The sequence below is a fragment of the Rhinoderma darwinii genome, chromosome 3 (assembly GCF_050947455.1).
Source record: "Rhinoderma darwinii isolate aRhiDar2 chromosome 3, aRhiDar2.hap1, whole genome shotgun sequence".
Lineage (NCBI taxonomy): Eukaryota > Metazoa > Chordata > Amphibia > Anura > Rhinodermatidae > Rhinoderma > Rhinoderma darwinii.
Window position 1 is genome coordinate 388,113,354 of NC_134689.1, and position 23,027 is coordinate 388,136,380.

Sequence of the window (23,027 nt, forward strand, 5' to 3'; positions counted from 1 at the left end):
GGCGCTCTCTACAGGGGGGCTGTATGGCACTATCTATATGGGGCTGTGTGTAACGCTCTCTACGAGGGGGATGTGTGATATATAGAGGGGGCTGTGTATGGCGATATCTATGGGGGTGTGTAATATCTACAGGGGCTGTGTGTGGCACTATGTACAGGGGGCTGTGTGTATGTGGTGTTTTACAGTGTGTGGTATTATATTCAGGCACGCAGTGTTTGGTGCTATAATATTTAGGGGTACGGTATGTGGCACCATGATAACTTTATTTTAGTTTATAGGTGTGGAAATGTTGGAAAAGTGAGGAGACGTCTGAGTGGCAAATTCTGCAGAAATGAGTCATGGCCGGGAGAAGTCGTCACGAGCGCTGGACCGGATGGAGAAGAAAAGAGGAAAAAAACTACTAGAATCTGAGACGTCGTCACCTGTGAGTCACTAGATTTATAGAGAATCTGTCACCTTTCCTGACATGTTTATTATAGGAAATCCTTGTATTTCACAAAAAGTCTTTCTGCAGTCCAGGACTGATAGACAATTCCCCTTGTCAGGAGGTTGTGTCCCTGCACAGTGTGATACTGTCAGTATGTAGGGACACCGTGCTGTGACAAGGGAAATCGTAACACTGTTAATGCTTGCCCAAAAAGGTAGTGTTAAAAATAGTCACGGCGCGGCAGGGCGGCGGTGAGGAAGGGGGGCCCAAGTTTGGGTAACAGCCCAGGGCCCATGGTCTACTTAATCCGAGTGTTATAGTAGTTCAAATAACGAATTAATTAACAATAATTTTGTATTGTATCAAATTTGAAAGTAATGCGGCCCGTCAACTTCCCATTTTTTCTATATGTGGCCCACTTACCCGGCCGAGTTTGAGACCCCTGCTCTAGACTGTGTGTGCTTCCGTTAGGAAAATAAGATTGTGAACAGGGATGGATATGAGGGCATTCTCTGTACAGCGCTGTGGAATATGTCAGCACTATATAAGGATTAGAAAATAAACAACTTTTCAATAAATGTCCCTTTAATTTTTCCAATTTAAGGGGCAGCAGGAATTAATGGAAGTCATTCACCTTGAGATTTCAATTATTAGCACTGTTTACCTGGAGAAAATCATTATATGGGCTTACCCAATATACAGATTCACTAAAATCTATTGGCGTCATGAAGATGTCATGAGTAATATTTCTACTGGATCATTTATCTAGAATTGATCCGTCTGTTCCGTATTGTTCGATTCTGAAATATATTCATAAGGGACAGAATACGGTTATAGACAGGGCAGGTGAGACATATATACCAATGTCCACTATTCAAATATCATGTTCTCATGTTACAGTAGGATTTGGACATTTTCATACATTAAAGAGAACATTTCACCTACCCATACCTGTGCATCTGAGTGCAGCAGGTAATGGGCAGGGCTGCACTAACTCTGAGGCACTTTTCGCATTACCCTCCTCTGTTATTTAGATATCGGTGCCGCTATATTTGGCACCCGATATTTAACTAATTTTCTGAACTGTCAATGGGGCGTGTAATGGCAATGGGTCGTGTTACATGGCTGTGAGACTGTCAAATCGGATACGGACAGTGCCACAGCAAGAGCTGGAGAGAGGTGAGCGTGCGCGCATGCTCTCACTCACTCTTCAGTTTCTGACAGACAAGGACAAGACTGTGTGATCTCTCGTGAGAGATCACACAGTCTTGTCCTTATTTGTTGAGAGCTGAAGACTGAGTGAGAGCGTGCGCATGTGCGCACAGCTCCAAGCTGCGTGCGGCAGACAAGTACAAGACTGTGTGTATTTCTCGCGAGAGATCACACAGTCTTGTCCTTGTCTGCCGAGAGCTGAAGAGTGAGTGAGAGCGTGCCGCGAAGATCCGAGCTGCGTGTGTGCGCACATACGCTCTCCTCTCCAGCTCTTGCTGTGGCACTGTCCGTAGCCGATTGAACAATGCCACAGCGATGTGACACGCCCCCTTGCCATTACACGCCTCATTGACAGTTCAGTGGGTTATTTAAATATCGGGCGCCAAATATAATGGCACCGATAGCTAAATAACGGAGGGTGGGAAAAAAATGGAAAGTGCCCCAGGGTTTGTGCAGCCTTTCCCAGTACATGCTGCGCCTGTATGGGCCGGTGAAAGGTTCTCTTTAAGACCTCCATCCACAAATCACTGGTTTGCATCCCATTGAGTCCCTGAACAATAAGCTGATCATGAGGATTTTCCCGCTGCTGGACCTCCCAGTGATAAACTGTAACCAGGTAGCAAGTGTGCCGTTCCCCTGTAGCACTACCACAGGAGAAATGAGGTATTACAAATTTCCTATTGAAATAAAAAGTCTGTCTGTGCAATACAAAAACATGTCTGTTCCTTCAAGTCCCTGTCTGCTCAGAAGTGCCATGATAATGTAGGTGAAAATGGGTTTTCTCGACTGGACAACCCCTTTAATCCATAGCTCCATATACAATGAATCACATAATAACTGGCTAGCGACATTTTCCCAATTTTTTTTAATCTTTATATCATGGGAACAAACCAAATTCATGTAGATCATCTTAACTGTCTATTAAATTGCTGTTAGACTCTTAAATCCAATTTTCTCACTATTAAAGTATGTTCCACAAATATAGATTATTTTTTTTTTGCAATATAACAGTGAAACTGGGAGTTGTAGTTTTGCAACAGCACGAGAGCCACAGGTTGGACACCACTGGCTTAGATGCTCTTTGGAATCCACTGTTGCCCTATACAAGTCATATAGGGTATAGAACTGTGTATACGGTTATACTGCTATCACAACTAAAGTATATATACCCACATCCACCCTACTGAAGGTCATTTAAGCTCAATTTTATGTAGATGGCATTGCTTTTTACACAATCATCTGAATATGGATATGGAAGTAGTGCAGTGCCACAGGGATTTCACGTTCTGCCATGTGGTGCTTCATGTAATGCCATATTACTGGGTTATTCTTCCCTAGACACATCATTCTAAGGGAGAATATTTTCAGTAATACTTCATCCAAATGAGCATGCCAAATACCTATATAAAATTGGAGGCATACGGAGGTACAGTAGACTCCCGAAAATGTCTATGGGTGCCCCATTATGACTATAATTGCAAAAAAAGAAACAACGGGCACCACAAATATAAGCAAAATATTGAGAAGAGTGCCCGTCAACGTGTATACAAAAGCAATGCAAAAAGTAACGGAAAAGGAAACACGTAAATTATACTGCACCTCTTATACAAATAGTATCACTTTATCGTATACCCGTACACCATACAAAAAAAACAGACAAAAAACCCAAGTCCTAGCCCCTGGCCGGGCTAAAGGACAAATCACTCATGAGAGGCGATTCCATAGGCCATATAATACATAATACTCACAAAAGATATAAAAAGGTCAATAGAAATGTCCACTTTACATGTCTACATACAAGTTTCTAAAATTATGACTCAATACAATATCAAAAGAGCATATAGTAAAGAACGCAATATCTTACAATAACCATCAAGAAAAGAGATTACTTATGACTGTGGTCCATGAGGATATGAAGACCCCCCGCGTATCGCCGTGTTACCGGTTTCATCAGGGGTCTTCATATCCTCATGGACCACAGGCATAAGTAATCTCTTTTCTTGATGGTTATTGTAAGACCTTAGGTTCTTCACTATATTCTCTTTTGATATTGTATGTAGACATGTAACGCCTCATGCACAGGAGCGTTGTGCCACTCGGGCCGTTTTTGACTGCATCCGAGTGGCACTCGATAGTCTTCACGGACCCATTCACTTTACTGAGTGAATCAGGTCCGCAAAAAATTATCCGAGTCTCCAATCCGAGGAAAGATAGGAAATGTTCTATCTTTCCTCGGATCACTGACGGGACTCAGCCGGCGCGCACGGTCGTGTGCATGAGGCGTAAAGGGGACATTTCTATTTACCTTTTTAGATCTTTTGTGACCTGTGGTTTATGGCCTATAGGATCTCCTCTCCATGAGTGATTTGTCCTTTAGCCCGGCCAGGGGCAAGGACTTGGGTCTGGCCCATGTTTGTAATTTTTTTGTCTGTTTTCTTTGGTTGGTGTACAGGTATATGATAAAGTGACTCTATTTGTCTAAGAGGTGCAGTCTAATATACATGTTTTCTTTTCCTTTACTTGTTGCCTTGCTATTATGGCTCTGAACCAGTGGGATGTTGTACAGAGCCATAATACGGCCATGTGCATGAGGTCTGACACTGAAGTCAACCCTTTAAATTAATATGTACATATGGACGTGACTTCAAGGTTACATTGTCATTAGATCAGTCTATAAAGCTACACATCATACACATTTGTATCCATCGTATTCGTTGGCAAAATCCAGTTACAATAAGACGCAAGTCAAGAATTTTCAATATGATCTTTTATTGAGCAAGGTTTTGCTTTGACATAAACTGACAGCAAGTTGTGTTTAAACTCACCCAGGTTCTCCCATGACCTGCAGTCTATTAAATGCACCAGTGAGGTAAACCTAAGGATAGGTTTCTTTTATTAAGGCGAGAAAACATCCGTTTCATGGTCCCCTCCCTCCCTCTTTTTTGGCTCAGTTGGTTCTTTGCATATTTCATCTCAGGACTCTCAAGGATGACCCAGACCCACAGCAACTTAGGAAACCCTCATCTCTGTTCTTTCTTTGACAAATCATGCAGTGGGTTGAATTTTTTTTTTGTATTTTTTTGTTTGTGAATTCCCCAAGTTGTGTGGGAGGGACACATCTGTAGCTTGCATGCATTTCCCCGCCCCGAGTATTGCACAGGTAATAATACGGTGTCTGGAGCCCCCACCCCACGAGAGAACCCCTTCTGCTATAAGCCCATTAGAAGCTGTCACTTTACATGCAGTTTATCTTATGGCTTTTCAGTCCTGCTGCTTGCTGGAATTGCTGTTATTTTATCTTCACTTATCTTCAGCGACTTCCTTAACCACTGCATGTGAAGTGACTTTTTCCACCTTCTTTGTGGACACGGACTTCTCCTTAATTGGTTCTTCATGTCCCTCCACTTTCTGGGTGACTGTCACAGACTTAGTAATGTATTTGGTACCATCTTCACCTTCACTGGTTGTGGTCTCAATCTTTTTGGTGATGACAACAGTTTGCTGGCTCTTCGTGCTGTCTTTGTCCTCTGAGGGGCTGTCATCGAGACCATTGATGACTACACCTTTTTCCTCACTGTCTTCCTTTTCATCATGTACATCTCCATTTACTGCAGTATCTTCCTTCCCATCATCCCTCGGGCTGCTAGCTTCTTCTTCCTCTTCTTCTTCCGGTTCTTTTTCTTCCTCTTTCTCTGTGCCCACAGAAGCTGCTTTAGATACAGGGATGATCTCCTCCACACTTTTCTCTTCTGGGGACTCTGCCTTTTCCTCTTCTGTTTCAGCTTCTTTATCCTCTCCAGCTTCTTCCTCTTCTTTGCCATCTCCTTCCTCTACTTCTTCCTTTTCTTTCTCCTCATCTGTTTCTGCTTTCTCTTCTTGCTGCTCTCCTTCCTCTTCTTCAGCATTTTCCTCTGTTTCTTCCCCTCCCTTCTCTCCCCCTTCATCATCACCACCCTCTTCCTCCTCTTCAGCTTCTTTTTGGGTCTTTTCTACTGCTACCTCCTGCACGACTGCTTTTACCCTTACAATCTTAGTTTCTAAAATAGGCTCCTCTACTACTTCATCCTCTTGTGTCTCCTCAGCAGCCTCTTCCTCAGCTCCTTCTTCATCACCTTCTGCCTCCTCTGTTTCACCCTCTTCTCCTTCTTTTCCAGCTTCTTCATCTGCTTCTTCCTCCCCACCTTCTACCTTTGCTTCTTCTGCTCCTTCCTCTTCCTCTCCCTCATCTTCCCCCTGTTCACCTTCATCTTCTTCAGTCTTTCCCTCTCCTTCCTCTTCCCCTTCCTCTGCTTTAACTTCTTCCTCCTGTTCTGCTTCCCCTTCTACTGTCTCTTCACCTTCCTCTTTTTCCCGCTCCTCTTCTACTTCTTCCTCTGCTTTATCTCCCTCCTCCTCTTCTTCCTCCTCACCCTTTTCACCTTCCTCTTCTGCTTCTTCATCTTCCTTTTCCCCCTCTTCTTCCTCTACATCCTCTAGTTTTTCCTCTTCCTCTTCTTCCTCCCCAGGAGCTGCTGCCTGTACAGTAGATTCTACAGCAGCTACAATCTCCTCTTCAATCTCACCCTCTACCTCCTCTTCTTTTTCCTCCTCACCTTCATCTGCCTGTTGCTCTTCTTCCTCCATAAGCCCTGATGCAAACTCTTCTGCCATGGCAGCCAATGCTGCTTCCATATCTGACCTTTCATCTTCAACTTTGGTTTCTTCAATGATCTCCTCAACAAACTTGTGCTGCACTTTGACTCTAGGAGGCTCTGCTCGTGACTGCTGTACCCTGCTAGAGGTTATTGTAATAGGTGTCTGTCTGTGTGGAGCTGAAGGTCCTGAAGGGAGGCTAGAGAATGAGCAGAAGCGGGTTTCTTCTCCCTCAAGAAGTTTTCTGTAGAGAAAAGAAAATGAATTGTTATAACTACTACTCAAACCTTCTGACATATCATCTAAAAGGAAACCACCAGATGATAATTATGCCATTCCTAAAGCAGGGGCCTGAGGGGGAGATGCGTGACTTCCCTGTGTCAAGCTCCGCCCCCTCAAGCCCTGATCTAGGCATAGCACAGTGTATTAGTCTTATGTGTAATGTTCCTTTAACTGCTGAAACTGAATAGTATAAAGGGTGTAAAACACTATACTACAAAGTACTTCATTTCTTTAGTATTACAGGGAATTTAGTTATTTAGTATTACTATAACAATAAATGAAATAGGTACAACCTCCTAAACCTTTGCAGGTCACTTGTAAGAGCTCCATAATATGACTATGACTTATTTAACAACTTGAGCTGCCATGTGTTCAATGAACGTGCCGCAATTATATGATAACTATTAAAACGAATGTAAACCAATAGCAATGAATCATACGGATGTAGTAGAGCTGAATTTATCATTGAACTATTTCTTTTGTCATACCTTACTGAGTTAAGCTAAGTCACTGATAACAAATTTTAGGTATCTACATGAGCATTGCCAATAACAAACTCAGCTCTTCTACATCTCAAGTTTGTTAATGGAATCTTTGGCTTTACTAGACTCCAATGTACTGCACATTACTTATACATTCACTCCATGGTATAAAACAGTTGTGAAATGTTATAAGTATATGGCCATGTCTTTCTTGTATAGATTGTATTCAATTGAGTTATGTCCCCATGATAGTTCTGACTGTCTACTCCCGACTGTAGATTTTCGTTTTTGATACCCAGCATGATATTTTTAGGTGTGGGTGCGACTTTCAAACTTTTAACCTTCATATGTGTTATTTCATGAAAATATAGACATCCTATTGTGTAAAAACTAGGATTATGTATAAATGGGGACCCCTTGTTTGTGCTCATCTTGCTTGTTTGCTTCTTCATACTAGTAATTTGCCCGCACTGGGCATCTGGGATAATACTGGTATATTGGGATAATATTTTTCGGACTTTTCTGCATTCTGTTGATTGTATGCTTTTATATTGGCTGCTATTGCGTTTAATTTTCCTCCTATACTCTAGGATGTGAAAGTTTTCTCATCCTTCGTCTAGCTGCAGTCGCTGCAGTGCTATTAATATTCTGCTGGCTCTGCCCTTGTACCTGTATGCAGCAATTTCTATATCCAGAGCCATCTTGACATTGAGCAGATCCTGGTATTCTCTCAGGTGACGGGACATCTCCCATTTTGTTCCTCTCAGCTCATTGTCCAGCTGTTGGATGGTTTCCTACAGGAGGAAGAAACCCAAGGATTAAGACTCGGAAGACAGTGATTTAATGCTGAGCTGTCATATGACCTACAGTGACATCTATCTCATCAGCTTTCACATTGCACCAACTGTATACATTGGCACTGTCATATTGCACCACACACCAGCCACACCTCCTGTATTAGATGCCTAATTACACAAACTCACTGCAGCAAAATCTGAACAGGCGCTTATTTATTCTGTCCCACCGAGATACATATCAATGAGCTGCGCCCTGCCCCCACCCCTGCACACAGTACTTGCAGACATGCATTGTCATCGCGCCACACCCTCTATAAGGAACAGCCATACTGCGTCACTTTCCCCTCACACTGCGCCACTCCCCTATAGAAGGAACCACACTGCGTCATTAAGTCAAACTGCACCACACCCCCAACACGTGTTAATGCAGAACTTGTAAGCCCTGCACCCTCTTGTCACCCACAACCCATGAGACACACCCATAGGACCCTGGACCAACACAAATGCGACCCACCCTAGGACCCTGGAAAAATCACAGCATCTGATGAATAGAAGGTAAGTGATTGTCAACTTTCTACAAATGTCACAGATCAGGGCATCTAGAACTTCTTCAATACATGTTAGCACCCTGGACAGCTCCTTCCCAGTCCCCAACTTAGTAAATGAGTTCACTTACCTGGTAACTGGTCAAGTCATGGTTGTGTCTCTCCTCGATGTCATTCAATTGTCTCTCCAGTGACTCTTTGGTTCCTTTAACAGACTCCAGCTCTACAGTTTTGCTTTGTAGTTGTCTTCTGTATTCTGTGATCTCGTCTTTGGCAGACCTGATGGCTTCTTTGTTCTGTTCTGCAGCCTCGGTTAGCTTGACGTACCTATTTTTAAAGACTTCCTCCGTCTGGACCATGTTGTTGTTGGAGTGCCCTTCTAGCTGGGAGCGGATTTCCCTCAAGGCAGAGGCCAAATCTGTCTTCTGGAAGTCCTTCCTTTCTACTGTGATATGTGAGGCCTGGATTTGGGCTAGCAGCTCACCTACTTCTTCTTCATGGTTGTTCTTGAGGAAGGAGATCTCTTCTTGCAAGGACTGCACCTTCTTATCCAACTCTACCTTTACCAAGGAGGTGTCATCAATGTCCTTCTTCATCACCCTAATAGTGGACTCTGTATCATCCCTAATCCGGACTTCTTCATCATACCTGTCTTTTAGCCTCTGGAGGTCTTCCTCAAGGTGTTCAGAGTCTAAAAGCACCTGAGCTTTGTCATGGTTGACATGCTCCAAGTTAGACCTCAACTCTCTAAGTTCTTGTTCATAGACCTCACCCAGATGGCTGTATCCACTCTGTTTTTGCCTTAGGGCCTGAATTTCTGCTTCAATCTCCTTATTCTGCTGCTCCAGGTAATGGACTTTCTCGATGTAACCAGCAAAACGATCATTGAGTCCTTGTAACTGTTCCTTCTCACTGGACCGGACTTGTTTGAAGTCACCATTGTAGCCAGAGGACTGACTAAGATCCAAACTGTCACTGGAGCTGTACCCTCTGGGCGCTGCCAGGTTGCTTCTCTTATAGGAGGAGGAGATGGTGCTAGGGCTGCTTCTGGACCAGCTCTGAGACCTAAAACCGCTGGACGGGGAACTGCTTGTCCTCGAATAGCTGGTCCTGATCTCAGCCATCTTCCTATAAGAGGGGCTACCTAATGTTTCCAGAGAGTAGCTCATGCTGGAAGACTTTCTAGTGTGTGTGGCTCACAGCGCAGAATTTGCTCTCGCCTGCCCTTTATATACACAGGGAAGATCAGCTAACACGGCAGGAACCGGCTCTCTGCTCCCTGATTGATCTGCTTTGGCATGGGAGGGGTTGCTCTTGCTCTACACGTGGGTCGAGCTTTCCTTGGTTTAGTGCAGTGCCTACCCCTCCCCCCTTTCAGTGTGCAGCATAGAGCAGTACTGGAAGGAGATCAGAGGAAGAAATCTTCTCTCCAGCTATTCTCTAACATAGGACTCACTTAAGGATTTCCGCTGCCGTTCATAGGATGGCTATATCTTCATACAATCCATACTATCATTACTTTACAAAGCATATACCTTTATATACACATTGCATAATGCCTAGCATAGATGCCGATGCAAATTTTATATGTTTCTTTGTATAAAACAAGTCATTTTATACTAGTTTATGTGGTTTAGACTGAATGTGACTGTGTGCAGGCTGTTTGCATGTTGGCTATGGTCAATGACAGAGTTCAGCACCATGGACAGCGACGCTGAGATTTCTCCAGTCACATTGTTCATGTATTGCAGGGATTCTTTCTTATAATCTCTTACACAATTGGCAACTATTGATCTGGAAACTGCAGCAGTGTGTTCGCTGATACTCTGAACACAAGCTGTGGGTGTTCTGTACAGAGATGTCTTATGTCCTAGTCTTCAGCACCCCCACCCATGTAAACTAGTATCATGAGGCCACCCATATGCTGGTATTATTGCCTCCTGCATCCATTTATTCCTGCACAACCTAAATATGTTCCTATCAGTTTAGACAATGACTATACACGATTTGCTAAATTGTCCTTGCATCTGGCAACCTTGCAGAAAAATAATCATAAGTAAAACTCGAAGGATCTCTTCATTTGCCGCAATGTATGATATAAAATAACATTATTCAGTTATATTAGTCCATTGTACATACAAAGTCTGGGAAAAATCCAATATAAAATAGTCAGGTTTAGCAATTTTAATAGACATGAATAATAAAGTTTTATCTGTAATTAAGTATATATATATATATAGTGTTCTATGTTAGCAGCCAGGGACAGACTGTAGTATTTTTCAATATCCAACCCACACAAACCCTACATTATTTAGCATATCTCTAATTCCAGGAGTTTGCATATATATGTATATATATATATATATATATATATATATATATATATATATAGATATATATATATATATATAAATATATATATACACACACACACACACACACACACACACACACACACATATATATATATATATATATACATATCCGCCTGCATATAGTTGATATTAACTGATCTTCTACAAGCTTTACACTTTACAGTAAAGGGACTGTCTGGTTTTGGATTCCCAGCTTTCAAATACTCTACCAGGGAATTTTGAGTTAATAGAGGGGGGAAGGGCTGTTTCAGGACCCTCACCTCTTAGCCAGAGAGGCTGCAAAGAGTGTCTCGCATTCTGAAAGACCTGGCACTAAATGCATTAAATGAACAGCCCATTGATGTTAATGACAACTGTGTAATGTAACATTTTTCCTCTGGTGACACTGCCTGGAAATTTAACACTTGCTGCTAGGTTTCCAAATAGATCACAGTTTATTACTGGGACTAACTAAAAGGAACTGTTCCGAGCAGACTGCCCCCTTTAAGTAGCATTTTATGGCTCACATCTTTTTAGACTTGGGGTTCTCAACCTTTTTTTTATATTCCAGTGCTAGACATATAGCTCATACTTGCCAAGAACCTTCCGTTAGTTGTAAATGGAAACCTCTATCAATTTTAGGGGTCACCACGTGGGGAACATCATAAAATTACTTTCAGGAATTATTTGCAAGCCAGTCAAACTCACATCTGACGATCATCTAATACATAGGGCAGCCTTATATCTATAGTCCACTTCATGGTTCCCATTAGTATATAATATATGCAGCATTTTCACATACATCATAAATAATATAGAAAAAAAAGATTTGATTGTCTGTTAAACACTTCCCTATACGATTGCTGCTGACCATCTCTGAATATGGCTGATTTTTAGGATAGACATAAATTTGACCTTACTAATCCATAAGTGGTCGGTCAAGGAACAATCGTAGCCTTCAGTCTCTCTGAGAGTACTTACCTTGATAGCTTAGTATGCCGTGGTTTATTATAGGGTATATCCTGTAGTCCATGATGATTTTTTATGAGGACTTGTCCTTTCGAGAGCAGGCACTATACAAATGAGCTCTTGTAAAAGGCTTTTGGCTTGAAAATTCATGGAAAGTAAAAGCAAAGTAGGGAAGTTCTCGTGACTCACGTATTTATCAATGTGTGACTCACCTCTAGTTATGGCATCCAACAGTCCATAGTGTAATAATAAGATGCAATAACCATTCATCTTAGGTCTTATTTTAACATATTTAGGAATTTCTCAGTGGAAGAATGTTTTCTTGGTGGACATATCAAGGATTGTCACTAAAGTAGTGGAGAAGTTGCTGCCGGTGTCTTACCGGATGTACAGTAGAAAAATGGATATAATCCGCTTGTAAATGAAGACTAGAATCTTCCTAATAGAATACTTCATTCATGTAACACATTTGAGAGCAGGACCTGCTCCTTTTTCAGACACAACTGTGTATGGAGAAGAAGCAGGTCCTGCTCCGAAACGTGTTACGTAGGTCCATCAAGTTCAACCTTTGTGGTGGCACCCTAGTGGATGATATCAATTTCTGCAACTAGTAAGCCACTGTATTATCTTCAGTAGCATACATAGAAAAGGGGTAGCCCCATACTAAACATCAAACCGACCCCATATTGACACCCTGGACAGAAAGGTCTGATGTTTGCTTCCCCTCCATGTCCTTTCCCTAATCTTTTCATGACCCTTGGGCCAATTTTTCACCCCTTTGGTTTCAGTTCCTCTGCAGAGGACAGTCCTACAGGAGTACTCGTCACCTATTAGCAAAGGGAATGGGACTAATATTTGGGCCCCTTCTATCCAAGGTCCCTATAACATCTGCATGGTCTGCCGCTATGGTACATATGCCCTGGACTGTATTCTATTGCAGTAAGCCACACTAAAGGAACGGTGAAAAAGACAATTGCCTATAATCGCCTTGGCAAATGTATGGTCCGATCTCTTAGAAGAGCTGTCAGTTTCCACCTAGTTCGATTTACAATTTCTCACTGCAGACTTCAAATCTACAATTTTCAACCCTTTTATTAGGTGATGGCCAATATTTGAATTGTCTGATAGAGTCTTTCTTGGAATATTGGTTATTGCTTCACTCTGCAATCAAAATCACTGGCTCAAAGACCTTGGTGGAAATTTATCATCCTTTGTCAAAAGTCGCCAAAAAGATGCCGCACTCGCCACTTTGTGAAAAGAGTGCGTGACTTCCCAAAACGGGCATGGCCACAGTGGCCCAACAGATTTATTATAATTTACGCCATAAAACTGGAGTTAAGAATAGTGGAAACCTACACCAGCTCCTAACTGGCGTGAATTTCCCTCAGTGGGGCATAGCAAGATAGAGGCCCATGCCTTGCTTTGTACCTTACCCCCTTAGTTCGGAATAGCGCACACCCCATCTACCGCCCTGCAGAATCTTGTATGAGTCGTAACATGCTGAAGATAATATATTTTACTATACAAACAGTAAGCAGCTGCAGTCCCTACTGTCTTGTGTACATACACAAGTCTATGTATGTAGGCATACAGCTTGTATATACAGATGTAGTCAAGTTTATCTTGACTGTGATATCACACAACAAAGGACATTGAAAAGTCATTGAAAAAGTCAAGATAAAGTTTCTTGCCACTGTGTATTTAATGCGTTAAGAGTCAAGATAGAGATGGCTACATCTGTATGTACATAGATGGAAGAAGACGGCAAGGGGCTACAAGGTTAGCTCTCTTGGCCACCAGCTGCCTATCACTGATCTATGATATGTCTTAGATTTTTTCAGTATTGAGCAAGTATCCTGATAACTTAGTGGTACTGTGATCCGCGGTGACCTATTGATTTATTGCATCTGCATATAGTGTTTTTTAATCACAGAAATTCTATTAAAATATAATATAATCATTTTTTAATGCTGAAAATAACCATCTCTGATTATGTTTGCTTTACTGTGCATGATGCCAAGTCTTGACTACATTGCAGATGATGTTACTGCAACCACTTCTGACTTTACTGCAGTCATATTGGCACTACAACCAGCTGCTGCGGGCAGCAAGGACCGGACACTTAAGAAGAAAGTATTGTAAAGGTCGAATGGATTTACCTATAAGATGTAAAGGAAGATAAGGTCAACTCTGCTGACGTCTCGAAATCAGATCATAGTAAAAAACGACTTTTCCTTCCTTTATGTATTTTAATCTTTAATTAGACTTGAGACTGATACTCAGCAGAATGACAGAGAAGCCTCATAAAGACACTCAGCAGTTCAACACAGCGCCAAGATCCTATTATTAGAAGGTAGTCATTGTTGGTAGTGTTTACTGGGCACGGCTATAATTTACACAATGCGATGGGTATATAGTAATGTGGTGTAATGAGTATGCAACGTTATATAGATTATGGTAGATCTCATTTTAAGATAGCAAATGGCAATACAAGCATGGACATTTCTAAAACTAATAGCATCAACGCACATTATAGCAGCAGTCAATTTATTCTTTGGGTTTAATCCATGTTATTAGGAATTATTATATAATACAGCTAACATTAGGAAAGTTTAAGTACCCCCTAGAGACATGGCATGTACCCACTGGCAAATCCGTACCACCGGTGAAGAACCAAAGTTGCAGCGTAATGGGAAAAATATATATTTTTCCTTATGGGAGTACCAACATTTAGACAATTACTCAGTGGTAGTAGTGACTTGTACAGTATTTCTCATCTTGTATTGGAGTGGAAGAATTTAGTACTAGGGTATATGCCCTGGGTCATGTATATGGCCGTATTATGGTCAATATGCTATATGGTTCACATAGCCTACTTTATGCCCCATACTGTACCTCCAATTTTATGCAGAGGCACAAAAAGGATCCCCCCCCCCCTAGATGTGTTGCTCTCAGGGGATAACACTCTGTGAGGCACCATACAGTGGCACATGGTGTGCCTAAGGGTCTGTAGTACGGACGTGTAGGGACTCCGTGTGCCACTGTTCACAGTCTATGAATGCGGCCATGCCTTGTCAATGGTCTCTTTGAAAATAAAAGCGGCGATGTAGACCACATTTTATATATGATTGATAATGAAAACAAGGCCATGCCATGAGACGTGAGGGCTCATACTGAAATACTTATGGAGTTACCCAACCTCTAATCAGAAACTCGATTGGCAGCACCCATATCAGCCCCCTCACTATTCTACCCACTTACACACCAACCAAACCATCCAAAGTGCCAGAACTACCTAGGCCGCCAATGTATTATATGGCTCCTTTAACACCGTAGAATGGGGACGGAACCCTGAACAGAAAGGATCTTTAGAGATCCTTCCAGAAATTGCTCAGAGAAGGGGCTTTGCTGCCATAGAAGTGAAGTGGTCCGCATCTATGGCATTCTATCTTCTGTCTCTTGTATGGGTATATAAAAGATATTGGTTTTCATTTTCTGCTTGTTGTGATTTAGTAGTAACATTTATTGTTTACTCTTAGTGGATAAAATTCTGTCCATGGTCATGTGATGGACGCACAGGTGCACGGCTCGTTACAGTAGGTGTATCAGAGCTGTGTCTACTAACGATCACAGAATCTGTGTCCATCACATGACCCTATAACGAGCCATGCACCTGTATGTCCATCACATGACCATGGACAGTATTTTATCCACTGGAAGTAAACAATAAATGTTACTACTGAATCACAACAAGCAGAGATCTTGAAAACCATGAGAAATGAATGCAGCAAGTATATTGGAAAAATGTATGACTTTTAATTATACAAATAATAACATTAATTTGCTTAAGTGGACAACCCCTTTAAGTGTGTCTGACATGCCCTTCCCTATAGGTGGTGTGGAGGGACATTTAATAGTCTCCCCCTCTCTACAGACACCAAAATTAGTGAAACACTATTCTCACATTAGGCTTAGTAAGAAGGTGGGGGTTGAACAGGCCCAACCAGTGGCATAATTTAAATTTACTAATCAATGCAAAAATATGTAACCCCTCTCCCCCTTCTGTAATAATACTAGTTTTCTCATATGAGGGCGCAAGACTTTTTGGGCTCCAGACCGCACTTGTAACTGCGATCTCTGCACCTCCTATAGTTACGCCATGGCCTTGGAATGAGGGATGTGAAACATCACAATGGGGCAGATTACCAATAGCCGTCTGATATTTACACAGCACAAACTGAGACCAGGCAGTCAGAAGATGCGCCAAATTTATCACAGCGCACACGGTTTGATAAATTTGGTACGTTTTGCGAGATATGTTAGCCACTTTTCTCTTCCTTATAACACCTTCTAGTTGCCGCCTTTTTTTTTGTGGCAAAATTGTTGGCAGAATTTTGGCGCAATTTTTTTCTAGACACTTTTGAAACATTTCTAGTCAGGCGAATACATCTGCTCTTTTGTGCAAATCATTAATACATTTCTCCAAATTGATTTGCGCCCAAAAAAACGGTGCAGCAACAAAAGTAAATAAACCCCAATATTTATAGTGGGACTACGTCACCCCTGTACCACACCCTGATCTGTACCATCCATCGCCGAGTGTTACCTAATACTAGACTACACCCCCTATATACATCATTCAAGTGAAGACTACATTATTATTCCAGCAAATGTTATTCTTGATGAACGAGTCCAAGAACATCCTTATCAAGTACGGCGAGCAGTAGAGGAGAGGTACAGTATGATATGTCAAAATCTAATGCAGCAAGATCAAGATATCCTAAAATCTGCAGGGGGTATATCTGCATTCACCGCGAGGATCAGCCAGTTCTGCAGCTAGGAGACGTCTTCATGAAGCAGAGCGCTGGCACTGATCCCTACCCTGCATTAAGAAATGTCCAAGACAAGTAAAGGGTGAGGCATTGGGCTGCGACAGTGACAGATTGTCAGGGTGTTGGCATGTCAATGAATCAGCCTTTTATCCCGGGATCCTGAAGCTTCTGCATTACCTTATTATTGCAGTGAAATGCTTAAGAGGCCGACCACATGGTGGGGGGTGGGGGCCCTGAATAGGACCACTGGGGATAGGACTATGGTTTGCCGAGGAGGGGGCGTTTTCCGTTTGCTCAGCTCTGGGTAGTGGTTCAACAGGATCAATTTGCAAAAGGGAAAGTTAATCGATATTTAACCCTGTCTATGCTCACGGTCTATTAATTCAGAAGCCCCGATCATTAGCGTTTTAGTTACCGGGGCCAACTCAGATCTCTAAATCATAGTTAAAGGCGACTTTCACTTAAAAGCACAAATCCAAACACAAAGAGGGAGATTTACTGAGGCTCACGTGTCGTACACCGGTCTAATAGCTAAATAGGTTGGAGCAGCGGGGCGGCTATAGAAGTCGCAGCGGTCACAGTTGTAGGTTGTGACCGGTTGTGACAGTTGTGACCGGGCTTTGAAGACAGGCGGGCCCATGGCGCCCCACACCACTTCTATGAACACTTACTGTAGTGATTGGAGTCTATGTAGTGTCCAATAGGTGAGACTACACGAGCCCCCTTTACTACAGTAACTCCTCCATATAGTTATCTTCCTCGCTCCTGAGTAGGGTGATCTTTGGCACTGGACGCAGCGCTGGGTCCTGATGCCATTCAGGACCTAAAGAAGCCCCGATTCAGGAGTGGGGAGGTAGAGTATATGGAGATGTTACTGTAGTAACAGGGGCTCATGTATTCTCACCTATTGGCAATTAAAAGACCCCAAATACTATATTAACTGTTGACAGACATGGTGGGGGGGGGGGGGGGGGAGACTTGGCTTCAGGGCCCGGTCAGAGCTGCGACCACTGCAAGCCCAAGAACTATGTCACAGAGCCCATTATGTGTGATAATGTCTGCTGAGCCATGTATCTAAGCCTATCATGTGGGATACTGTCCACTGGGGCCCTGTATCTAAGCCTATCATGTGTCATACTGTCTGCCGAGGCCCTGTATCTAAGCCTATCATGTTGTATACTGTCTGATAAGCCGTTGTATCTAAGCCTCCCATATCTGATATTGTCTGCTGAGCTGCTGTATCTAATTCTTTCATGTGTGATACTGTCTGCTGAGGCTCTGTATCTAAGACTATCGTATTTGATACTGTCTACTGAGCTGCTGTATCTAATCCTTTCCAGTGGCTTATTTATTGGTATGGCAAATTTATAGATATGCTTTCTCATATACATATATATATACACATACAGATAGTATTTATATTATATTATTATGACAGAATAGTGCACATAGTGGGAGCAGGTACAGAAAAGACAGTGCAACAGATATTCCCCAGTGTCACTTCTCCTGACATGTTTATTTTTGTAATTAATTGTATTCCCCATGAAATAACAATTTTGGAACATCTTTTCTTGCAACTCCACATTGTTCTGTTCCTCTGTTATTCCTCTTATAAATTTATCAATAAATTGACAACTGGGTGTTACCAGCTGGGGGTGTGTCCCTACACAGTCTGACATTGTCCAAATGCCCAGTTGTCAATTTATTCATAAATTTCTATGAGGAATAACAGAGGAACGGCGCAACGTAGGGATCTATGTAAAGATTACAAGTATTTACTAAAATAGACATGCCAGGAGAAATAAGAGTTCCTCCTTAAAAGGGATATTCCCATCTGAGATAGTTATGGCATCGCCACAGGATGTGCCATAAATATGTAATAGCTGGAGGTTCCATATTGGGAGAATGGGGGTCCACTGATCTCCTGTGCAGCACTCCAGAGAGGAGAAGATGTGGTGGATAGGTGGCCGATCATGCATGCTGCTCTCACCATTGTAGTTTATGGAGAGTTGTAAAATATTTAGCTATTTTCTAATAAAGGGGGTGTCCCAAAAGTGAAACCCCCACTATCAGACATTTAGGTCATATACTGTTTATATGTAAAAAATGTCTCAGATGGGAATACAACTTTAAGATGTATTGCCGCTATTGGAAGTGCCTCAATCGGAGATTGTGGCATAGACCAGAAAAGGCTAAATATATATAAAAACTATATAGTATAGAGCAGTATATATATATTATATATGTATAAAAAGTTTGGGGTCACCCAGACAATTTTGTGTTTTCCATGAAAACTCACACTTATATTTATCAAATGAGTTGCAAAATGACTAGAAAATATAGTCAAGACATTGACAAGGTTAGAAATAATGATTTTTATTTCAAATAATAATTTTCTCCTTCAAACTTTGCTTTCGTCTTGGAACGCTCCATTTGCAGCAATTACAGCATTGCAGACCTTTGGCATTCTAGCTCTTCATTTGCTGAGGTAATCGGGAGAAATTTCACCCCATGCTTCCAGAAGCCCCTCCCACAAGTTGGATTGGCTTGATGGGCACTTCTTGCGTACCATACGGTCAAGCTGCTCCCACAACAGCTCTATGGGGTTGAGATCTGGTGACTGCGCTGGCCACTCCATTACAGATAGAATACCAGCTGCCGGCTTCTTCCCTAAATAGTTCTTGCATAATTTGGAGGTGTGCTTTGGGTCATTGTCCTGTTGTAGGATGAAATTGGCTCCAATCAAGCGCTGTCCACAGGGTATGGCATGGCGTTGCAAAATGGAGTGATAGCCTTCCTTATTCATAATCCCTTTTACCTTGTACAAATCTCCCACTTTACCGGCACCAAAGCAACCCCAGACCATCACATTACCTCCACCATGCTTGACAGATGGCGTCAGGCACTCTTCCAGCATCTTTTCAGTTGTTGTGCATCTCACAAATGTTCTTTTTTCCAATCCTCCTCTGTCCAATGTCTGTGTGCTTTTGCCCATATTAATCTTTTCCTTTTATAAGCCAGTCTCAGATATGGCTTTTTCTTTGCCACTCTGCCCTGAAGGCCAGCATCCCGGAGTCGCCTCTTCACTGTAGACGTTGACACTGGCGTTTTGCGAGTACTATTTAATGAAGCTGCCAGTTGAGGACTTGTGAGGCGTCTATTTCTCAAACTAGAGACTCTAATGTACTTGTCTTGTTGCTCAGTTGTGCAGCGGGGCCTCCCACTTCTCTTTCTACTCTGGTTAGAGCCTGTTTGTGCTGTCCTCTGAAGGGAGTAGTACACACCGTTGTAGGAAATCTTCAGTTTCTTGGCAATTTCTCGCATGGAATAGCCTTCATTTCTAAGAACAAGAATAGACTGTCGAGTTTCACATGAAAGCTCTCTTTTTCTAGCCATTTTGAGAGTTTAATCGAACCCACAAATGTAATGCTCCAGATTCTCAACTAGCTCAAAGGAAGGTCAGTTTTATAGCTCCTCTAAACAGCAAAACTGTTTACAGCGGTGCTAACATAATTGCACAAGGGTTTTCAAGTGTTTTCTAATCATCCATTAGCCTTCTAACACAGTTAGCAAACACAATGTACCATTAGAACACTGGAGTGATGGTTTCTGGAAATGGGCCTCTATACACCTATGTAGATATTGCATTAAAAAACAGACGTTTGCAGCTAGAATAGTCATTTAGCACATTAACAATGTATAGAGTGTATTTCTGATTAATTTAATGTTCTCTTCATTGAAAAAAGCTGTGCTTTTCTTTAAAAAATAAGGAAATTTCTAAGTGACCCCAAACTTTTGAACGGTAGTGTGTATATATATATATATATATATATATATACTGCTCTATACTATATAGTTTTTGTATTGGCCATGTGTTTGTGAAGCATCTGAACTATATGATTTCATCCCCTCATAGCTCCGCAGTATACCAGGATCTCCTCATCACTTTACATTGACAAATCATTGTGCACACAATTCCTGGGGTATTTTAAAGAAAAAGAAGCAGAGGAGACACTATCCCCTTTTCTTTTCCAAATCTGCAGTATGATCAATAATATCCAATAATACTCTGTACACCCACAGAAAAATCCATTCTCATCACTAATGTTGTTATAATGACCACTGACAGGCCATTCACTGCGGCAACACACCGAAGACCACATACCCTTCTCCAGAGGCATAAGATCTCGGGTCCCAATGCAAAATCTATAAAAGCCCCCCCCCCCCACCTACCATGGGCCATTTATAATACTGGTGTCTTCTTATGTGTCAGATGTTCCTGAGGGGGCTCAGAGACTTGGGTGTGGCTCCTACCCCTGCATCCCCCATAACTACGTCCCTTTAGGTCCTATAAATTATAGCTACTCAGCCTGTAGATGTCATTATTTCCTCACATCATTCTAGAGAATGCTTTCTCCAAGTAGATCATCTTGGTTTTCAATATAGAAGCCTCCGCCTAGGGACTGGTGCCAAAAACTATTAACCAGAAACATTCATCTTCAAAATTAGACTGGAATTAAAGTTAGACTCTATGCACATCACGTTTGTGGCCTATGTGTAACGTATGCGCCAGGAAAAGCTCCCGACGTATTCGATAAACTTAGGCTGGGACGGATGGCTTAACAATGGCATTCGTCACCATAGATTTTAATGGTGTACATTAAACGTCTATGTAATGAACTCCCATGACCCTTTTCATGACGTGCTGTATACGTTCCACAGATACAATTTTAGTCTATGGTTGACGGATGCCACTATTAGGCATCGGTGTAACGCATACGTCACCCGTAGACTATAATAGTATCTGTTTAATGTATACCTCATGGCATGCTACTGGAAAACCCATGATGTGTACGATAAATGCACTCCTGTGACATATTCCATACAGTGGCATATGTCACCTATAGACTCCCATGTTAAAAAAACTTATATGTTTTTTTGAGGGATCCCTCAGGATGGAAAAGTGAAGTCTACTATGCTATTACATCCTTTAAAAAAAAAGGTATAATCGACATATACCAGCCGGACGGAGGTCAAAAGAACGCTCTTTTGACCTCCATCGGGCTCATGGAGCCCTATGGACATGCTTGACGTTCAGGTTTCCCAACATACATGCTAAACGTAGGGCCAAAACGTGATGTGCACAGAGCCTAAGAATGCGATCTAGATCAATTTTTTAATGTAACCAGTGAGTAAAATGTTATAAATTTGCCCACTGTTACCACGTAAGTTTCCTCTGACAACAAACACAAGCATGTGTGTCCTCTAAAACCATTATGCTCATTTTAGGAAAGAATTGACCCGACTCCGGCTGATGGTGCGATCTCTGGAAAAAGTGATTTGTCATCAAGAGAATTGATTTCCCTGGGAGCAACATTTCCAGAGATGTTCCTGGCTCTCAGAGGTTTGTCCTTGAAGGCTCAGTCCCGGGTACTGATAGCATTGTGTTTTTATAGTGGACAGTGTTTTTTGCGTTGAATGCTAGATGAAATCTTCTGCAGCTACTCCTGTCTGGAAGGAATGGACAATAGCACAATACCCCCAAGTCCATGTAATTCTCTGTTCTTCTTGATGTGAGGGGGATGGGGGGGTTATGTAATGAATTGATCTACTATCCTCAAGAGGGTAAGATTGTGGAGTATATATCTAAAGGATTTAATAATGCCTGTGCCAAATTATTATTGTGTACATTGGATAGATCCATTGACCACTGTATAGAGACTTCTCTGCTTTACATATTACCCAGTGTGTTATACAGTTGCATAATGACATACTACAGGCTTCTTAACCTGGCAGCTTATCTCCAGGTACCACCGCATGGTAACCTCCGCTTTTTACAAGACCTTCTTCTCTCCTCTCCAGGTGTCCTGGAGGTGAGAATGTGAGAAGACTTTTCCCGTGAATTTCAGCTTCGCTAAAATACTGAGAGACATAACTTAAACCGTCTGGGCCCAAATGCAACATCTGTAACAAGGAGACACGCTTACCATGTGCCATTTATATAACTAGTGTCATCTTATGTGGCCGAGGAGCTATCTCTGCATTAGCTATGTATCAGACTCTTTCCTACTCTCCAGGTCTTTAAAAAGAACCTAAAAACCTTTTAATACCAGTCATAACCTACTCTCCATGCACACCATAATAACACCATTCTACCGCCCAACTTTCTGGACCCTCTCCTTCTCTGTATTCTGTAATCTCATTCTACTTCACATGTGCAGCGTCCTGGAAGTATATGACAATAAATAAATACTAAAACCACAGCAAATAATAAAAAAATATAATAATAATAATAATAATTATTAAAATAATTATGTCTAGTGATAAGGTTATTTGGAAGGAAACCTCTGCTAAACCTGAATATTTCCAATCCCAATTTTGGGGTTTTGGTAAGCAAAGATGTGGCCTTATAGAAGCACTCTAGCAATTTTTGCCTATATAGTGCAGCCTAGGCTATTATTAAAGAATAATGTAGAGGCTCCTGTGTATGTCATG

At 41.9% G+C, this 23,027-nt stretch overlaps 1 protein-coding gene and 1 long non-coding RNA gene across 2 annotated transcripts; one reads left to right on the plus strand and one right to left on the minus strand.

Moving 5' to 3' along the window:
- Window positions 1–4,391: 4,391 nt before the first annotated feature.
- Window positions 4,392–9,602, minus strand: NEFM (neurofilament medium chain). The gene is made up of 3 exons (XM_075858938.1): window positions 8,509–9,602; window positions 7,705–7,829; window positions 4,392–6,515 (listed from the first exon to the last, which is right to left on the minus strand). The coding sequence occupies exons 1-3, from the start codon at window positions 9,544–9,546 to the stop codon at window positions 4,940–4,942; spliced, it is 2,739 nt and encodes a 912-aa protein (XP_075715053.1). The 5' UTR covers window positions 9,547–9,602; the 3' UTR covers window positions 4,392–4,939.
- LOC142750120 (uncharacterized) lies at window positions 8,176–22,788 on the plus strand. The gene is made up of 3 exons (XR_012882566.1): window positions 8,176–8,387; window positions 21,822–21,936; window positions 22,395–22,788. It is a non-coding gene; the product is annotated as an uncharacterized LOC142750120 (long non-coding RNA).
- The last annotated feature ends 239 nt before the right edge of the window (window positions 22,789–23,027 follow it).

What these genes read in the sequence shown, in the direction of transcription:
- NEFM (XM_075858938.1), bottom strand. Translation starts at nt 9,546, where the DNA reads ATGAGCTACTCTCTGGAAACATTAGGTAGCCCCTCTTATAGGAAGATG. An exon ending in ATGACTTGACCAGTTACCAG is followed by an intron (nt 7,830 to 8,508) that starts GTAAGTGAACTC and finishes TTCCTCCTGTAG; the next exon opens with GAAACCATCCAACAGCTGGA. An exon ending in ATAGAAATTGCTGCATACAG is followed by an intron (nt 6,516 to 7,704) that starts GTACAAGGGCAG and finishes TTTTCTCTACAG; the next exon opens with AAAACTTCTTGAGGGAGAAG.